The sequence below is a fragment of the Pithys albifrons genome, chromosome 2, assembly GCF_047495875.1.
Source record: "Pithys albifrons albifrons isolate INPA30051 chromosome 2, PitAlb_v1, whole genome shotgun sequence".
Taxonomy (NCBI): domain Eukaryota; kingdom Metazoa; phylum Chordata; class Aves; order Passeriformes; family Thamnophilidae; genus Pithys; species Pithys albifrons.
In genome coordinates this window covers 94,438,450-94,454,968 of record NC_092459.1, presented here as the reverse complement: position 1 = coordinate 94,454,968, position 16,519 = coordinate 94,438,450, and the positions used below count along the sequence as shown (strand labels likewise).

General features: G+C 41.5%; 1 protein-coding gene across 1 annotated transcript in view; it reads right to left on the bottom strand.

The window, feature by feature from the left end:
• Window positions 1-3,283: 3,283 nt before the first annotated feature.
• Window positions 3,284-16,519, bottom strand: part of DTL (denticleless E3 ubiquitin protein ligase homolog) — a 28,496-nt gene continuing 15,260 nt past the window's right edge. The window contains exons 12-15 of the mRNA XM_071548049.1: window positions 14,932-15,021; window positions 12,646-12,784; window positions 7,989-8,848; window positions 3,284-6,490 (exon numbers count right to left, since the gene is read on the bottom strand). Coding sequence (XP_071404150.1) covers window positions 6,422-6,490; window positions 7,989-8,848; window positions 12,646-12,784; window positions 14,932-15,021 — 1,158 coding nt within the window. The 3' untranslated portion in view covers window positions 3,284-6,421. The remainder of the gene's footprint in view (window positions 6,491-7,988; window positions 8,849-12,645; window positions 12,785-14,931; window positions 15,022-16,519) is intronic.

The following is a 16,519-nucleotide window of genomic DNA, read 5'->3' as shown; positions in this document are numbered from 1 at the left end:
AGAAAAACCCAAGGCCCATAGTTGGAGCATGTAGGAGAGCAGGTACCCCAAGGAAATTAGGATAAAGAGACAGTTGGTTGGCTACCTGTGATATATATTAAGAAACAGCCCATAAAACCCAGTCATTGTGCCACAGTTAATATCAAGTTAGCTGCCTTGCTGCCAGCCCAGCCAAGGCATGAATACTAATGCTGCCCTCAGCTGCCATAGAAATTGTCTCTTTGCATAAGAGGAATGAAGACCTTTTGTCCTTAGCTCGCTTGTGCCAGGACTAAGTCAGGAGCTCCAGCTGCATCTGCAATCAGACAGGCTCTGCTTAGCAGCATTGAACTCAGCATTATATTTAAAACTCACTCTTCTCCACCTCCCAGGGAGAAAATGAAAAAGAAGGCTGCACGCACACCCTTTGGTAGGGGTGGCCCAAGGTGGTGTCCCTGCTGGGTGCACAGCAAAGGGATAAAAGCACAGACAGAACACGCTCTTTGGAGCATTTCAGCTGTGTGAGCACAGTAGGGGCACACAGGCCCTCCCGGAGGGGCTGTGGAGCCGCAGTGGAAACAGAAGATGGTGGGAGGCTGCAGGGGCAATGCAGGGCTGTGCTCAGAGCAGAGGTGCAGGGATGCAGGCACAGCCTGAGAGACCCACTGGGGCCAGGAATATGGTGACTGTGGGAAACACACCCTGGTACTGTGGGCTGCATGCGGTGGGAAAGTGGAGCAACAGTTGTACAAATGCATAAATGAGTGGATGTCTTTCTCACTCGACAGAAAGGTGAGGGGGGCTCTGGCACCAGGAAGCAGGTGCAGCAGCAGCAGTCCCTCCAGCCTTGGATGGGCAGAAGCACATCAACAGCCAAACCACAGGTTGGTTGTGTGATCCACTACCAGAACCCTTCTCAAAGTCACCTGATAGGGCTAGGGGTGCCGAGGCAAGAAACGTAAGACATTAATTTTCATGGAGAAAACCTTTCCTGCTGCCTTCATGCTTGAAAGTATCCTTGATTTTATGTTATACCACTCCCTCAGCAGTCTCACATCACTTTTTTGAAGATTCGCCTATGTGGTGCAGTTACTGTAGAGCTGTTACTTCAGAATCACTGCTTCTCAACAACTTAATGTAAAACCAGACTTATTCTGAAATAAGAAAATTTTATTCTGGTTAATCATAATACTCAGCCAAAACTGAGTTCTTTCCAGGAGCAGATTAGATTAAATCAGAACAGGTGGAAGAGAAGGGTCAGGAACAGCCTTCAAACTCACACCCTCTCTGCATTGGCAAGGATGGACAACTCTTCCATTGCACAGAGGAAAGAAAGAGCATAAAGATGTGTCTGATATGAAGGCACAGCATGGGCCTCCCAAGTTCTACTCTTTTTTTTTAAGTATGTAACAACTGGATGAAGATTAGTTTCTCCTGTCAGTTGCATGTCTTATGCAATATACTTTGCTCTTTTATACTTCTGGTGATTGCTTTTTCCCTACTAATGTATGTAAACATCAGCTTTATCACTCAGTTCTGCATCTTTAAACAACTGTATGTATACAAACAGCCAATTACATATGATGTAATGTTTCCAATTTCACATAATCCCTTTGCTGTCAACTACCTGCAGCAAATCAGTCTGTTCAAGCAAACAAGGGCTCATTGCATTTATGTCAGTCACATGTTGTTTTTAAGAATCCCACAGATCTCTTGATCTCACAGTATACAAACTGTCACTTCCTCTATCAGCAAATCCATGAAAATGAGCAGAACAAAAATAATGGTGACACTGAATAATTCAGTAATACACCCTGACAATATCTGCTAAACTTCCGTCGACAGAGCCTGCCTTGCTGTTGCTAATGCAGTGAAACTGGTTTTACAGTCCCATGGACTATTATTAGTCTGGTTTTTGGATACTTAACAGTATTTGCAAGAAGAGGAATTGAACAATAACCTGGTATTTTTATCATAATGATGTTACATTAACTAGGGGGATCAAACCCCAGCCAGAGTATACTGACATTTTGTCACAGTGCATGTAAGAATGATCAGCTCTACTAGGTCAGCCTTGTCTTTGCTGTTTGGATGTGCATCCATCTCCTCTGCCACGCTCACAACAATACAACGTGAGAGCACACTTATGAGGCAATCACAGAGTTATGTAATTTATAACCCAAATGAAAATATCCAGGCATGGTACAGAAGTGGGTGGTTGCAGGTACTTTGCTGAGGGATTCAGCCATTCCTTAGACAAGAGGGGAGAAGCAAACAATAAAGTTGAGTCCTAGAGGTGAAAGGAAAGACGCAGAGCAGCTTTGTGTTAACGTAAGTGGAGCTGCTATTGTGGCACCTTTACATGAAGGAAAGGAGCACCATCTTAGCTGTTTTACTCAAGCTTAAAAACTATGTTGAGTTTTGTATGTAGGATCTCCTTAGCTCATGAAAGAGGATAACAAGAGGCAGTTGTCTCATGTTTGGGCTTTCTACAAATTGGATCTAATGTAGTATCTTTAACCCAAATCAAAAAGTGAGTAATCTGAGCTAAAAAGTAAAAGGCAAAATTAGATGAATTCAAAAAGTCAGTCTTTTCACAATATCTCAACTCTAGACTGCTTTTTGTACAACTGTAATGTACGTACCTGCTAATCACACAAAGTCTTTAAAACAAGACCAAATAACTTCAAAAATCAGAACTGCTGTACTTTAAGCAGAATCAAAGATATCATATTGAAAAATGAGACAGGGTATTCAGACTACATAATGCTTTCTGATCTTTGAGTCTTGGTCTAGTTGCACAGGACTGGAATAATGGGTCTCCCTGTTATGACCCAGCTGTACTTTTAGTCCATGGAATTTTTCCATAATGCACAAATTCAGGTGGAAAGTTAGTTATTCCAAGTAGAAAAATATGTAATTCAAGTTGAGCCTTAAAAATGAAAGTTTATCTTTGATTATGATTTTGCTTTTGTCCTTCTGGGTTCATGCTGTCCTCATACCAACTGTGCATTATTCTATAAAACAATTGACATGAAATGTTTTTTTAAGTTATTTTAAAAGAAATTATGTATGGTCTCTAATGTTTTCTTTCTTTTCAACTTCATTTCATCCACAGTATTTGGCATTTTGTGCAATGCAGAGGGAGAGCACTTTGTTATGGGCAAAGCTGTTCTTTGAAGGACAACACATTGACACTATATAGTAGCAGGATGTATTTCATTTATTGTTGACTGGGTCATACATAAATCGGAGAGAGGAAAAATGTGAACCTTTTAGTTCTGTTTTTCTGTGTAGAGAAACAGAGGGTGATAATTTCCACTCACTTGGAAAACTGTTTACATCAGCTTCAGGAGGGAAAGAAAGAAATATGATTGTAATGGACCTGAAGATGAACACTACTTCCTATTCACTGCCAAAAGAGTAGTGACAACAAAAAACTCTTACTGTTTGACCTTGAGGAAGCTCTTTAAGGGGCACAAGTCAACCCTTGAATACCCAGCTAACAAACACTTTTTGCAACTCCCTGGCTGAAAAGCATCTATTTCTAAACAAAACTTAAGAAGTTATATGCCACATACAGATAGTAACTAGAACATTCTTCAATGCCCGAATAGCATGTTTTTCTGTAACCTTGGTAGTCAGTTTGTAAGGTGGTGTGGACACTCATTTCAGCCATGTTCAATGGCTGCAGTTACAGTGGTGCCAGAGGAAGACTTAAGCACTTCCTGACCAACAAAAGGGACCAATTCTACACATCAAGAGACATTTTAACAGAACAGTCTCCTTAGTGGCAAAGTTGTCCCCACACCCTCACTTCTATACCCTCAATGGTTTCAGTACAAACAGCTGCTGAGTCAGGGAATTGAGGCAATTACATTTAATGGAGGTTTTTTGTGGTTAGCTTCCTCAAAGGTCTCTTAAGTCAGTGCTGTTACCAGAAGAAATACTTACCAAGGCTTGCTGACCATGCACTGTGCAGACCCTGGGAGTGCCTCCTCAGTTTGCTAAGCCATGGTAGCTCCAGCCCCTGCCGAGCTGCTGTGGAACCAGACTGGTTGACTGCTCAGCTGAGCAGAGAGAGGCAACACTTCCAACAGAGCAGTAAGAACAACTAATGGAAATAGCACCATCGTAAACTGGTGTGGTCAGTCTCAAATCCCACTCGGCTATTAGAGGATAAACACTAAGGACAAAGACAAGGCAACAGGAAGCACTATCCTGTGCCTGGAAATATCTACAAGATACATAGGGTGGGTTCACATACAGACATAGGATTTGAGAATGGTGCCTTTAAAGGATTAATTTGATTATAAAAAATGGAGATCAGAGTTTTTATAAAGCCTTGAGAAGGAAACAAAAATTAGGAGGTATAGCTTGCTGACTCAAAACAAGAGCTCAGTTCCCTAAATGCTTAGTTAATCAAACTTCTCGGGTAAAGACAGCACTGGTTACACCTTGAACCACTTGGCATATAATTTGGATCAGGAATTTTTCGTTACTTTTGTGATTTTGATTTTATCACAGTAAGGTCAAGGCAGCTGGACACAGAAAAACATGTTTCAGTTAATTCTGCTAGACTCTGAACCAGGCTGACATCAGACTAAGAGGAAAAAAAATGGAAAAATCCTGCATGAAAAACTGGCTGTAGGCAAGGGAAGGTTGTTGTGCCCTATACAGTTGCTCTGATAATTAAAATTAACACAGAATTGAATACCAAACCTACTTATTTTAGGTTATGTTTCTACTACTTCCATCTACTTTAACATCCAGAAGTAGGTTAAAGTTAAGCTAGTGGATTATTTTATACTTCTCTTTTGCCTAAGATACTAGATATATTCAGATAATCACTTTCTAAAAATCCATTTTTTTTACAAGAAGTATAAAAAAATGCCTGGGGCACTACATTACCTTTCACAAGGTGATGGCCTGTAATTCAGTAAACAAGAGAAAGTCGTTCTGGCCCCTATTTGTACCGGAGCGCTGCTGCTAAAAGATGCAACTCGATAGTAACTACTTTTTTAAAAAACCTCACTACACATTTACTTTTGCTTTGTAGCTGTAACAGACCTTTCACAAAAGCCATTTTCTCTTAAGTCATTTATTTCCCTCCAAAATACAATCTACCACATAAAATACAACACAGCATGTTTCCTTCTAATCATTTTCAGCTACCATGCTATTTCCATGTTACAGTAAAGTAGGTGTGAAATTTTTAAATGGAAAACCTCAGCTAGCTGGATCACATTCCCTTGAAATACCTGAATTCTTCTGCAGTATTGTCTTGTTTTGAAGTTCATAGGAACTATTACACCAGAAGACAGAGTAAATGTTCCAGCCTAAGGATCTTCTACCAGCTGCCCCTGGGGTAAGCATGGCTGAGGAGTTACTGTCATTAATCAGCAGGACAGCGATCTCATTTCAGTGACCTTGTTTGATCAGTATCAGGGATGACTTACAATGGCAAAGCATTTAATATTAATATGTAAACTCTCAAGTGCTTTCTAAAATGTCAGTTGCCCTCTCCCCTTCAATTTCTAAAGCATTATTTTACAACTACTGTATTATAAACATTCTGAAGTTATAAGAAGTTACTAATGCCTTTGCTACAGGCTGAATCTGTAAAAGCTGACCAAGCAATGGGCTGTTATGGGATGCCTATTTAGGATAGATCAGGCAAATTTTTCTAACACACTTTGCCATATTTTATTTCAGAAAAGTGACAAACTGTTGGTCTCAAGAGCTTTAGTGCTGACGGTTCAAGACAAGGTTAAGTAGGTAAACACAGCAGTTTCCAGAGTGAGAGAAGAAAGGGGATGGCAAGGGAAGTACAGGCATTACATACTTGATTACACTTTTCGCTTGGACTATAGTCACCCTCCGATGAACATGTGGTATTTAAAAGTCTTTTAGATTTAATTAACATACTCCTAACTTCCCTTCTGCAAGCAGGTAGTCATTGCAGTACTAGAGGAATAACTGTAGAAATGCCAATCAGCATAAAGAGGCTCTGATTTACCTCCACTAAGGTTCTCTACACATATTTCAACACTTAAGTTTCATGAGGGTGTAATGATTTACATGCTATCCTTAAATACAGGCAGTTTCAACAGTAGATTAGCAACATAAATGGACAAGCTATATGTGCCTGTTAATACTACACAGCAGAGCTGTTGCTGCCTTTGGACTACAACAGCTGCCATGTTAAAAACACTTTATAAAACACATCTGAAGTCAGTAAGAGCCCATGAGTAATTATTGTGTAGACAGACTCAGCTGACTTCAACTGTTAACAGCTTTAAAAACAGGAAGACTAAAACCTCAAGTCTGTGAATGTCTGATGACAAGTTGTGTAATTGCAGCACATCGTTGTTGGCTTTGCTAAGTCTTGTCTTGATACCTCAGTGTCAACATCCATCAGGTGCAACCACCCCACGCTGCTTCAGTCCTTCTGTGGCTTTCTGTGGAAGTATGTGCAGATCTTCCTCATGGAAACAGAAGTGGTTGCAGCCTAGCAAGAAATAAAACAAAAACCAACATATAACATTTCTAGGTTAATAGTTCATATGTTGCAGGAGCCTCAAAGTCTTCCCTCCATCATTGCACCAGTTTGTTCAGCTTCCCAACTAAGATAGTAAACGAAAGGTTCTTTGCTACAATCTGCCTCACAGGTAAGAGGCTCACTACCTACAGGAAACACTGTCTAAATCCTAGAGTTGTCCTACTGTCATGAGAAATGCACTCCAGATGCAGTTTCAGCTTCCCTATAGCAGATAAGAGGGCTGCAAATTTCCAAGATAATAAATTCAGAGACTGCTGCTGGATGTTCCCAGCACCTCCTCAGGCAGTGAGGGCAACACAGGAGCATCCCAAAATCTGAACTACAGCATACTGGGCAGCAGAGGTGATTGTTCAATACTAATCTCTCCTCAGGGTAAATCTTTCTGTCTTGTGTTTAAACATGTACAGCATAAAGCACAAGTAGTTGTAGGTTTCCTATAACCAACACTTCTTGGTACAACCACAATATGAAGAGTCCAGCTGCTAGGAATAACTTAAGGAGGGGTGGCTTGCCCATGTCATATCTGATAGTAGTGTTGGAAAGGTGCAGTCAGGTAAGATATGAGATACTAAAATAAGCCTTAATAGTGGCAATAACTTTTGGTGTCCGATACTCAATTGAGAGTACAACTAGAATCTGATGACTGAAAATTTACCTAACATTTACTGGAATGTGACTCAGTCAAAGACACTGCAGGACTTGGAGTCCAGTTTCAGAGATGAGTCAAGTTTGGTTTGTTTCAAAAATGTAATTATGATTTCCTAGTTTGCTGCTAAACTCTCATGCCAACTTTTTTAGCTGCTTTATAAGGTTAACTTTCATTTCGGATCCTAGGATGAGTTCTCTGCCAGGCTTCCTGTACCTCAAAAGCCGGATTACATAGGTCAAATCCTGCCCTCTCACACTTGTACAATGCCTTTGTTTTCTGCTAGCTTTTCACTGAAGGAATTGAAGGCTTTATTTAACTCCAGTTTCAACATGGGTAACAAATTCTTTTGCTACCTGAGCTAGAACAGAATTCAGTTTTTTGTTCCAATGATAAAGTGACTTTCTAGTAACATAAACAGGCAGATGTGATGGTGAACAGAAACAGCAGATCTGCCAGGGAAGGTGCTGTCATTATTGCACCTCTCAGAACAGAGCTGTATTTAAGATAATGGCCACATCCTTCAAACATCCAGCTGGGGACTGAGAGGATCCCTGAGGTCCTGTGTCTCTTTAAAATGAGGGACATCACCATCCTAAAAATTCCGTTCCTGTGTGGAGAGGATCAGTAGATAACAGCATTAATGTATCTGGTTTATTAGGCCAGAAATCATCCCTTTTGTCCACAGTAAAGGGATCAGATAATTCTTTGAGTGTCTGAGGAGAAGAGAACAAAACAAGGGGAGAATGACAGCTAGGGATAACTTCTTTCATGACAGCTGTTGTTGACTGCCCCACTTACAGTTTTTGGCGAAGTGGCCACTGCCACAGATTCTTGTGTTTTGGCACCAGGACTGCAAGATGATGGGGGGCTGCTGGATGTGCTCTGGCTGCCACGTCTGCCAGTCCGTAGCTTCTCTCCCAGAGCAGACAACCAGTTTTTTCTTTCAGGAGAACTATTCTCTTTATCTACTATCTCAGTGTCTTTCCCAGGTGGAGATCTGAAAAGATGGGAGGGCATTGGAACACCTGATGGATTAATACGGCTTCCAGAAAAGGAAGGTTCTTTTGGGCTGTGGCTGGAGCCTTCATGGTCATGACCCAAGTCAGCCTGGCTGAGACAGTCTTCGTCACAAGCTGTTTGGTCTGGATTCAAGTGACATAAATTCAGCTTGGATTTCTTAGCTGCATGGTCCAGTTCAGTCACACAGCGACAAGCCTGCAGACACTTCTGCCCCGCACCACCTTCCTTGCTGCAGTCAAGCCTTCTCTTGGCACGCTTTTCAAAATGTGTGTGCGGTGTTTTAGGAGAGCAAGCAGCTTCCAGGAGACCTTGGGTGACTTCTGCCAGGGCTTTTCTGGGAGAAGGAGCCTTTTTCCCTACTTCTGGAGGAGAAGAGCATGGAGTCCTTGTAATCCAATGTTTAATGGACATTTTGGAGGAGATCACTTTGGGAGAGGCAGATGGGCTGGCTTCAGTCTGCTTGGCTGGGGTGGAGGCTGTGGCTGTCTGGGTTCTGAGAGCAACCAGCGGAGTGTTTGTCGACAGCGGAAGGTCTCCAGAATAAATGGGAGCACAGGCAGCTGGCCGTGGAGAGGAAACACACGCGCTGCCCACGGTGAAGGCCTTGGCAGGAGTACTCTGTGGGCTGGCTGGCTGTCCTGAGAGCAGAGAAATAAGCAGTCTGATGAGGAACACAGAACAGTAGATTAAAGACAACCCCTCTGTAAACACCCCTTCCAACCAGGAGATGAATTCAGTGCTGACTCTGTGCCTCAGATGCACCATTTTGAACTAAGAAGTTGTATAAATCCCTCTAATTCAGTTAAAATAGTACAAGTACTATATACAATTCTATATTGTGTTGGTAAGTATAATGCAGCATGTTTGTGCCATGTCTTATATCTGTCTCTTCTGTAATGAACACTCTTACATCAGCTACAGCCAAAATGAACAGACGAAACAGATCTTCCAAGTCTATCCAGCCTTGCTGGAACCTCACATAGGTTTGGGCCACACAGCTCAGTGCTGATGCTGCCTGAGAGAAATGCTGGTCCCCACCTGCACTGCCATCTTTAACAGCTGCATAACTGAGTTCTGGGACAAAGATTCTATAATAGCTAATTACAACACCAAGGAAGCCTTACACTCTGATGCCCTAACATAAGAATAATGCTCTAAGTCAGGTGTTAATAGTTGCATATTTTAAAAATGTTAGAAGTGTGAGAATGTGGAAGGACATGTTTTCTTTTTTTTTGTCTTTTTGCTGGAGGATTTTCTGCAATGTTGTTTTAGTATGGACATGGTAGTTATTTACTACACCCAGGGAAATGTGAGAAATGCTTCACCTCGTGAACAAGGACTTCAGGACTTTCCAAAGGAAATAAAATCTGTCACTGCAGTAAGTTATTTCTTTAAAACAAATGATTCCTGAACAGATATTTCACTGTGGGTTTTGAGATCATTAGCCAAAACATGAACACCCCTGCTTGTACAAAAGAAGTACTGAACATCCAGTTTCTTAAAACAGGTGTCATAGTTAGGGGCACAAGGACCTCACTAGTAACAGGAGGAATCATATATAGCAAAGGTCTTGGTTTGCAGCAATATTAGAGGGGATTCTTTTAATTTTATTTTCATTATTTATTTTCTTTTTTTTACTTCCAGTCTCCTTCAACAAAGAAAACATTACTGGGTTTGTTAGATGCCTGCTTTCCCATTCATCTAACTTGCAGTGATGCAGTTAGATAGAATAATACCTTAGTTACTCCATGCACTTCCACCGCTGAGCACTAGAGCACTAAACATTTTCTGTATACCAGGGGTTTAATCTGAACTCCTCATTCTCACCATTAGCACTGTACCATAAAGCAGTTCATTAGAACTATGAGAAGTCTAGTGTGAATAACCTGCCATTTTCTTTATGGTGCTGAGCTGTCTCACAAATAACATGTTGAGTGAGCACCTACATGTCACTTTGATTATATACCATACTAAGCCTCTTTTGATCCTTCCTTTCACTGTATTATCTAGTATCCAAAATACAAGCAGTGCTGCATCAGAGCAAAATTAAATAGGATCCCATATTAAAGGATCTCACTATAAGTAACTTTAACACTCAGAACTGAGTTAAAAGCTCCTTTACTGATAAAATACGCTACTTCATAACAACTTGTTTCAACTGGGACTAAGAGAAAGTAATTGCCAAGATTGTTTCTCCTAATCCTTCCTTTAATGAGCACTTAGAAGACAACAGTAATTCAGCTGAGGAATTAGCTGGACTCAAAAATCTAAGCTCCTAGAAGCAGAAGAAAGTAGCAAGCTCAGCAACTCTTGATCCATAAGGACCTTTACAAATTCATACAGCAGAAATATTGCATGACTAGTTGGGTATGAGCACTTTCAACCCCAAACCAGTCTGAAGGCTGTGCTTTGGGCACACTGGATAATGGAAAAAGAGCTATCCTGGAAATTGGATGAGCGTCAGGCCAAGAAGCAAGCAGACATTGGAGATAAAGAATACAAAGATCAGGCTTTTTCTGGTAAGACCACACATATGATTCAGGCTTATATTAAGCCAGGTTCAAGGTGTTTCCATTTATGCTGCCATTGCACATAGTACAATACTGTAAATTCCTGCAGTCAACCTGCATCACACCAAAGCAGGTTCTTTCAGATGTTTCTTACCTTATTTGCCACTAATCTTGTAGAGCAGTATTATCAATCTTCAGATTTAACAATCACAAATTGTCCATGCACAGGCCTGCTTCAGAAATTTGGGTACTCAAAACCATAGAGAAAGAGTACAACTTAGAGAAACCACAAAAATAATTGTCAAAGAAAAGGAAACTCTGCTTGCTACACTTGACAATATAGGTCAACAGTCAATACCCATTCTCAGTCTCACAATTTGTTCCACAGAAACAGGTGGGGAACTACCTAGATTCATCCCAGCAGGTCTGAAACTGTCCTTTGCTTGCCAGCTCTGAAACAGTTTCTGCAGATAACTCCAATATTCTAACAGCACATGCTTTGTGTTCAAGAGCCAAGGTCAGCAGGAAGCCTGCTGTAGTGTTTGCAGTGTCTGTGTACTTCCTCTTCCCTCCTATGTTACTTTAATGCAGCAAGTAGAAATAAGAAGTTTTTCTAGTATAATTACAAAAGCTGACTTGTAAAGTTTTAGTGTACAAGCTACTTTTGGTTGCATGCTTCTGGACTAAGACCTATGCCTACTTCTTTTTTGGTGAAACTGCTACACAAAGGGATTTTTGAGCCCTCTGAAACAGAGTGTGTGCACACACAAACCATTTACCAGCTACAGAGCAGACCTGGCACTCTCCCTCCTATTGTCCTGTGAACTTCCTCCTAGACTTGTTACTCACTGACAAAAGGTTAGAGGTAATGTTATCCCATTAGTGGGATTTGGAGACCTTCAGTCTTTATTTGTGCTAGCCAAGGTGAAATTCATTTGGAGGGAGGCTAGAAAAGATAGGCGGAATGCAGGAAGTCACACCAGCAGCTGCTGGGAAGTGATTGTATTCTTAGTTTCAGAGCTACTTTACAGGAGCCCATCTTATTTCACTTTGGGGGGAGGGTAGTCATCTTCCTTTCACCTACTCTGCTGCAATAAAATGCACATTTCAGACAAATCAAGTAGTATTATGATCCAGGGTTCCTTTCTTCTGGTCTAATGTACTACCTACCTAGTGACTACCTCCTCTATAGAGCCCAGATCTGCTTGCTAGCTGTAAGAGCATGCTGCACAGCTTGTCTGATTGCCTAGGCTTTGTAGAAAGGTACTGCATTTGTTCACTAGCCTTAACGTGTGCATAGATGAACTGATTAATTATGAAGCACTACACTCATATCATGATTGTCTATATGCATTGTTGAAGTACTTTCACTACACAGCATTTGCCTGCACACAGTCATACCACCTACTAAAGCTGAAGAGATAGAATACCAGTATCTGTGCACAATTCAACCAGTGGGCAGGAGGACACAGTTCAGAGTTCCAAGGCTGTATGTGTGCTGTCAGGCCTTTACTGAGTAAACTAACAAACTGGAAAAAGCATATGATCCTACTGCTCTCAGTCATAATTTGATGTTTAAAAAAAATCAGTGACTTGTTGCTACAGTGACATCTTTGCCTGTTCAATTACTGAACCCTGTCGAAACCCACTGAAGATATGGCTGCCTGACAAACTGTATCAATGAGTATTTGCTTTGTGCTCTGGTCAAACAGACTTGGCTGTACTTGTAAGCTATTTCAGCCAGCTTGTCTTGCTGATGGCAGAAGTATTTACAAGCAGAAGCGTTTGTCTGGCTATATAAATTATTGCCTAATATGAAAAAAAACCCAGAAAAATAATCAAGTAAGCCAAAGGCTTTTGTTGGCACAGAGAAGAGCCAAAATTCAGAAGCCATGTTGCAGAGTACGACAGGTCAGGGGCCTTACCAGCTCCATGTTGCTCTGCTGGTTTCTTCTGAGTGACCCAGCCCACCAAGTTCATTTTTCTGGATAGAGATTTCTCCTCCTCAGGAGGACGTCGTAAGCGCCAAATCCTCACAGTGTTGTCATCAGAGCATGTGGCAATCTGTGGTATAAATTGGTTTATATTAGAGTTCCCAGAGCACATCCTACTGGGACCCACTGGCCAAGTGAACTAGAACAGCTACATCTGATACACCATGCCAATATGAATGATGGTGAAGCCTGGTTGAGGGGGTACAAGATTTGACCATAAAACAAAGAAAATAACCCAGCTCTGTTTCATTATCACACCACACAGCAAGTATTTGCTTTGGAACAGGCAAGGCTGCTGCATTCATGTCTTTCTGCTAGAGAAATCTCAGTCACGATCAACAGTTTGCCTTGTGTGGCTCTGTAACAAACAGTGGTCTGCTCAGGTCAGGTTATGGCACATTTTGAGATTTCAATCCCTTAGAAGACAAAAGCAGCCATGCTGCTTTTTCCACCTGCATCTTGATCTGTCTCTGTTGCTCAGGACCTCTTCTGCCTGGGGACAAACATTTGCAGCCAAGAAGTGACATTGGAAGGCTGTTGCACCAGCTTTCAGTGCTATCTCTGAATTTAGAGTCAGATGTCAGCAGTATCTGGCAGAGAAAGCAACTCTGCTAGAAACTCTGGTCTAGATTCCTGCTGCAGCACCACATGCTCCAAAAGGATCTGTGGAAGCTCAACTGAAGAAGCAGAACCAATCTAAGCCACATTTTATGGCTCTCTTTAGACAGATTAGCTGGTGACAACTGAAAACCAGCAGAATGAAAAAGGAAATGCTGTGGTGAAAGTTCATAGTAATCTCAATGGGAAAGTGACTCTACTGTGACCTTTGTCACACCAGTGTTGTCCCAACAGAAAGCAACTTTGCCTCTCAGATCACTCCAAGCAGCTTCCTGACCTGTCTTAGCACCACATTTTCCACTTTTCCTCAAGCTTCGGTATCTGAAAAATGGCTGACTATTTTTTACCTGTGTGAATAAGGATTTTAAAGTCTGAACTGGTCGGTATTTCCAACACATCATGACCAGGATGCTGGACTACCTCTAGATGACAAATTTCATCTAAAACAACAGTTCTCATATGGTGTATCTTACACAACAATTCCACATGTGCCTGCAAGACTCCCACTCTCCTACACTGCAACAGACATGGTGCTGCTGTGCAGGCTAGGGTGACTTGTTTGATGCTTTGGGGTAAAAGAAAGTCTGGCTGTTATTATAACACTGTCCAGGATTTTTCAGGGTTATTTCTCATTTTGAGCTAGGCCAAACATTTGAACTGACTTCCTACTGCAGTTGTTTTCCTTTTAGTGATATATGGCCAAACTTTGCGAACGCAGATTTGGGCAGGGCTCTCCCCATGTGGGTGTGCCCTTCCAGCCTGCACAGTGGATTTTTTAGGTGAGGCACAGCGTGCGCAGAACTGGCCCCACCGTTTAAGTCCTGAGGTTCATCTGCCACAGCCGAGCGAGCTTGGACAGTGACAGTGAAGTCCTCGGGACTGTCACAGCACCCGGTACTGACCGGGGCTGACCCTGCTGAGCATCTGAGATGTGACGGGATCAGATGGCAGAGAGGCATTGAACTGCCCGGTACGATCTCCATTGAGACTCGAACTCACGACCTTGTGATCAGAGTCCAGAGTGCTCACCATTACACCACGGGACCGCCCCCTTTTAGTGATACCTGGTGCATAATTACTGACCCAATTTCACTGTAGGCTTTTTTGTCATAAAAAATAGCTCAGATTTTGAAAGAAGGTCACAATGAAAAGGGTACATATGTTTATTAAAGGTCACTCAAAACTTCTTGTCACTCTGTACAAGACTAGCAGATGTATCAATGGTCAGAAGGAAGATGAAAATATGGAACAACAAAACAAGGTTTGGGATTATGAAACCCTTGATTAAACGATTTCACCGTTTGTCTCTTATAGGTAGTATCACGAGCTCTCATCAGGAGAGGTCTTTGCTGATTTGCAATTTCCTAAGACTTCTCAAATAGCCTAAATTATTTGAAAATAATAAAAAAGCTCTGATACATTGTACTTATGTGACAAGTTTGAATTTTTGTGCCCCAAACTGAACATTTTTAGAAACTATTGACTAAAAATCTAAAAATTTCCTCACAAAGAAACAAATGCTGTTCTAAGTTTGAAAAGTAGATGTTGCCACACCACATATATTGTTTCACCAGAAAGACTATTTTCCAGAAAACAAACCTTAGTGTAGTCTGAAGGACACCAAGCAATGGAGGTAACTTCTTGAGAGTGACCAAGGAGTATCCATGGAGGAAGGCTGGGCTCAGAAACCTTAAAAATTCACAGAAAAAACAGTGTACAGTCAGGAGGCATGTAGGCTAATACATATCTCTAAGAAAAGATCCCATAGCCCACCTGACAAGCATGTTAAGTACTTTCCATCTTTCCTGTATGAGATGTATAAATCAAAGGCTCTTATCCTGTCATGAGGCAACAACTGATGAAGCCCTAAGAATCAGTTCATGTTTCATTTCTAGAGGTGAAGCAGTTGGTCAGCACTGAGATGTACTAACTTGCCTGGAAACACTTGTTCAATTCCTGCTACACACAGGATTTCTGTCTCCAGAGTTGTCAGCTCAAAAGATGACACAGGCACTTTAATATATTAAGTCCCTCTACTTGTTCTTAGTAAGATGCTTAAATTCTGGGAAGCTCACAGTTTGAATAAGTATAGGCAAATATATTCTGCTGCTGTTTTACAAAAGATCCCAATCACAGGTCACAGAATCATTATTGAAATGAAACTGGTCCCAACAAAATTCTATAGATGAACCTTCACTGGCCTCACACTGGCATTTGTGTGACTGTCAAGTACCTGTTGCCTCCTCCAACCAACCAGCTGGACCAGAGATCCTTTTAAGAAATCATAAAAAAAGTCTCTAAATCATGTTCATTCAACTGATCTCCATTTCTCTTACACTCTTCATAAAAATCCTTCTCCTGTTCTTCAGTACTGCTACTTATCTTTGACTGCAGCTCCTGCAAGTGACAGACAGAGCTGAAGCCTGCAGTAAGTGGCCCAAAGAAGAAAACACACATGCATACACATACACGCAGAGATTCTATCCAAGTTTTGCTTGCTTTCAGCAGGCAATCCTTTCTGGAGCTGTGAGTCACCATCATTGATGTGACATTTAAAGGCAGATTTATCAAGAGATTGGAATAAACGGCTAAGCGAATGAACACATCCTTTACTGTGTGGGGAAAGGAGTAGACATTACATACAGGTTTCAAAGGAAGATGCAAGACATCTGGGAAGGCTTCTCAGACACCCACAAGTTTTTCTCTTGTGGATCACATCCTGCAGAAGCCTGTAAAACTGCAACTGAATATCCAGCTTCAAATCTCAGAAGCTGTTCTGATACAAACAGGTTCATCTTAATAGGACACTTTTTTTCCCCTGGCATAGTAGAGGCAATCACTTGACTAAATATTCACTAAATGCCTTGGTCAGAGTATTCCCTTCTCTGTCAAAACATGCAATACCATGGAAACTAAATCCCTCTTTGGGGAACAAACAACAGGAGATCTTAGTGCAAGAGAGCACCTTCATTTACATATAAGAACAGTCTTGCTATACACTTATGACACAGTAGCTGTTCAGTAGCCACTGGTGACTGAAAGAAAAGCAGAGGAAGAGAACTACTCTTTTTGGACCACAGTGGTTTTACACTATACTAGTGTAAATTAACCAACTAACCCCAATATGTATTGCTGTGAACTGAAAAAGGATGCATAGTTATAGCTGTGTCCACTGTGTTTGGCAGAA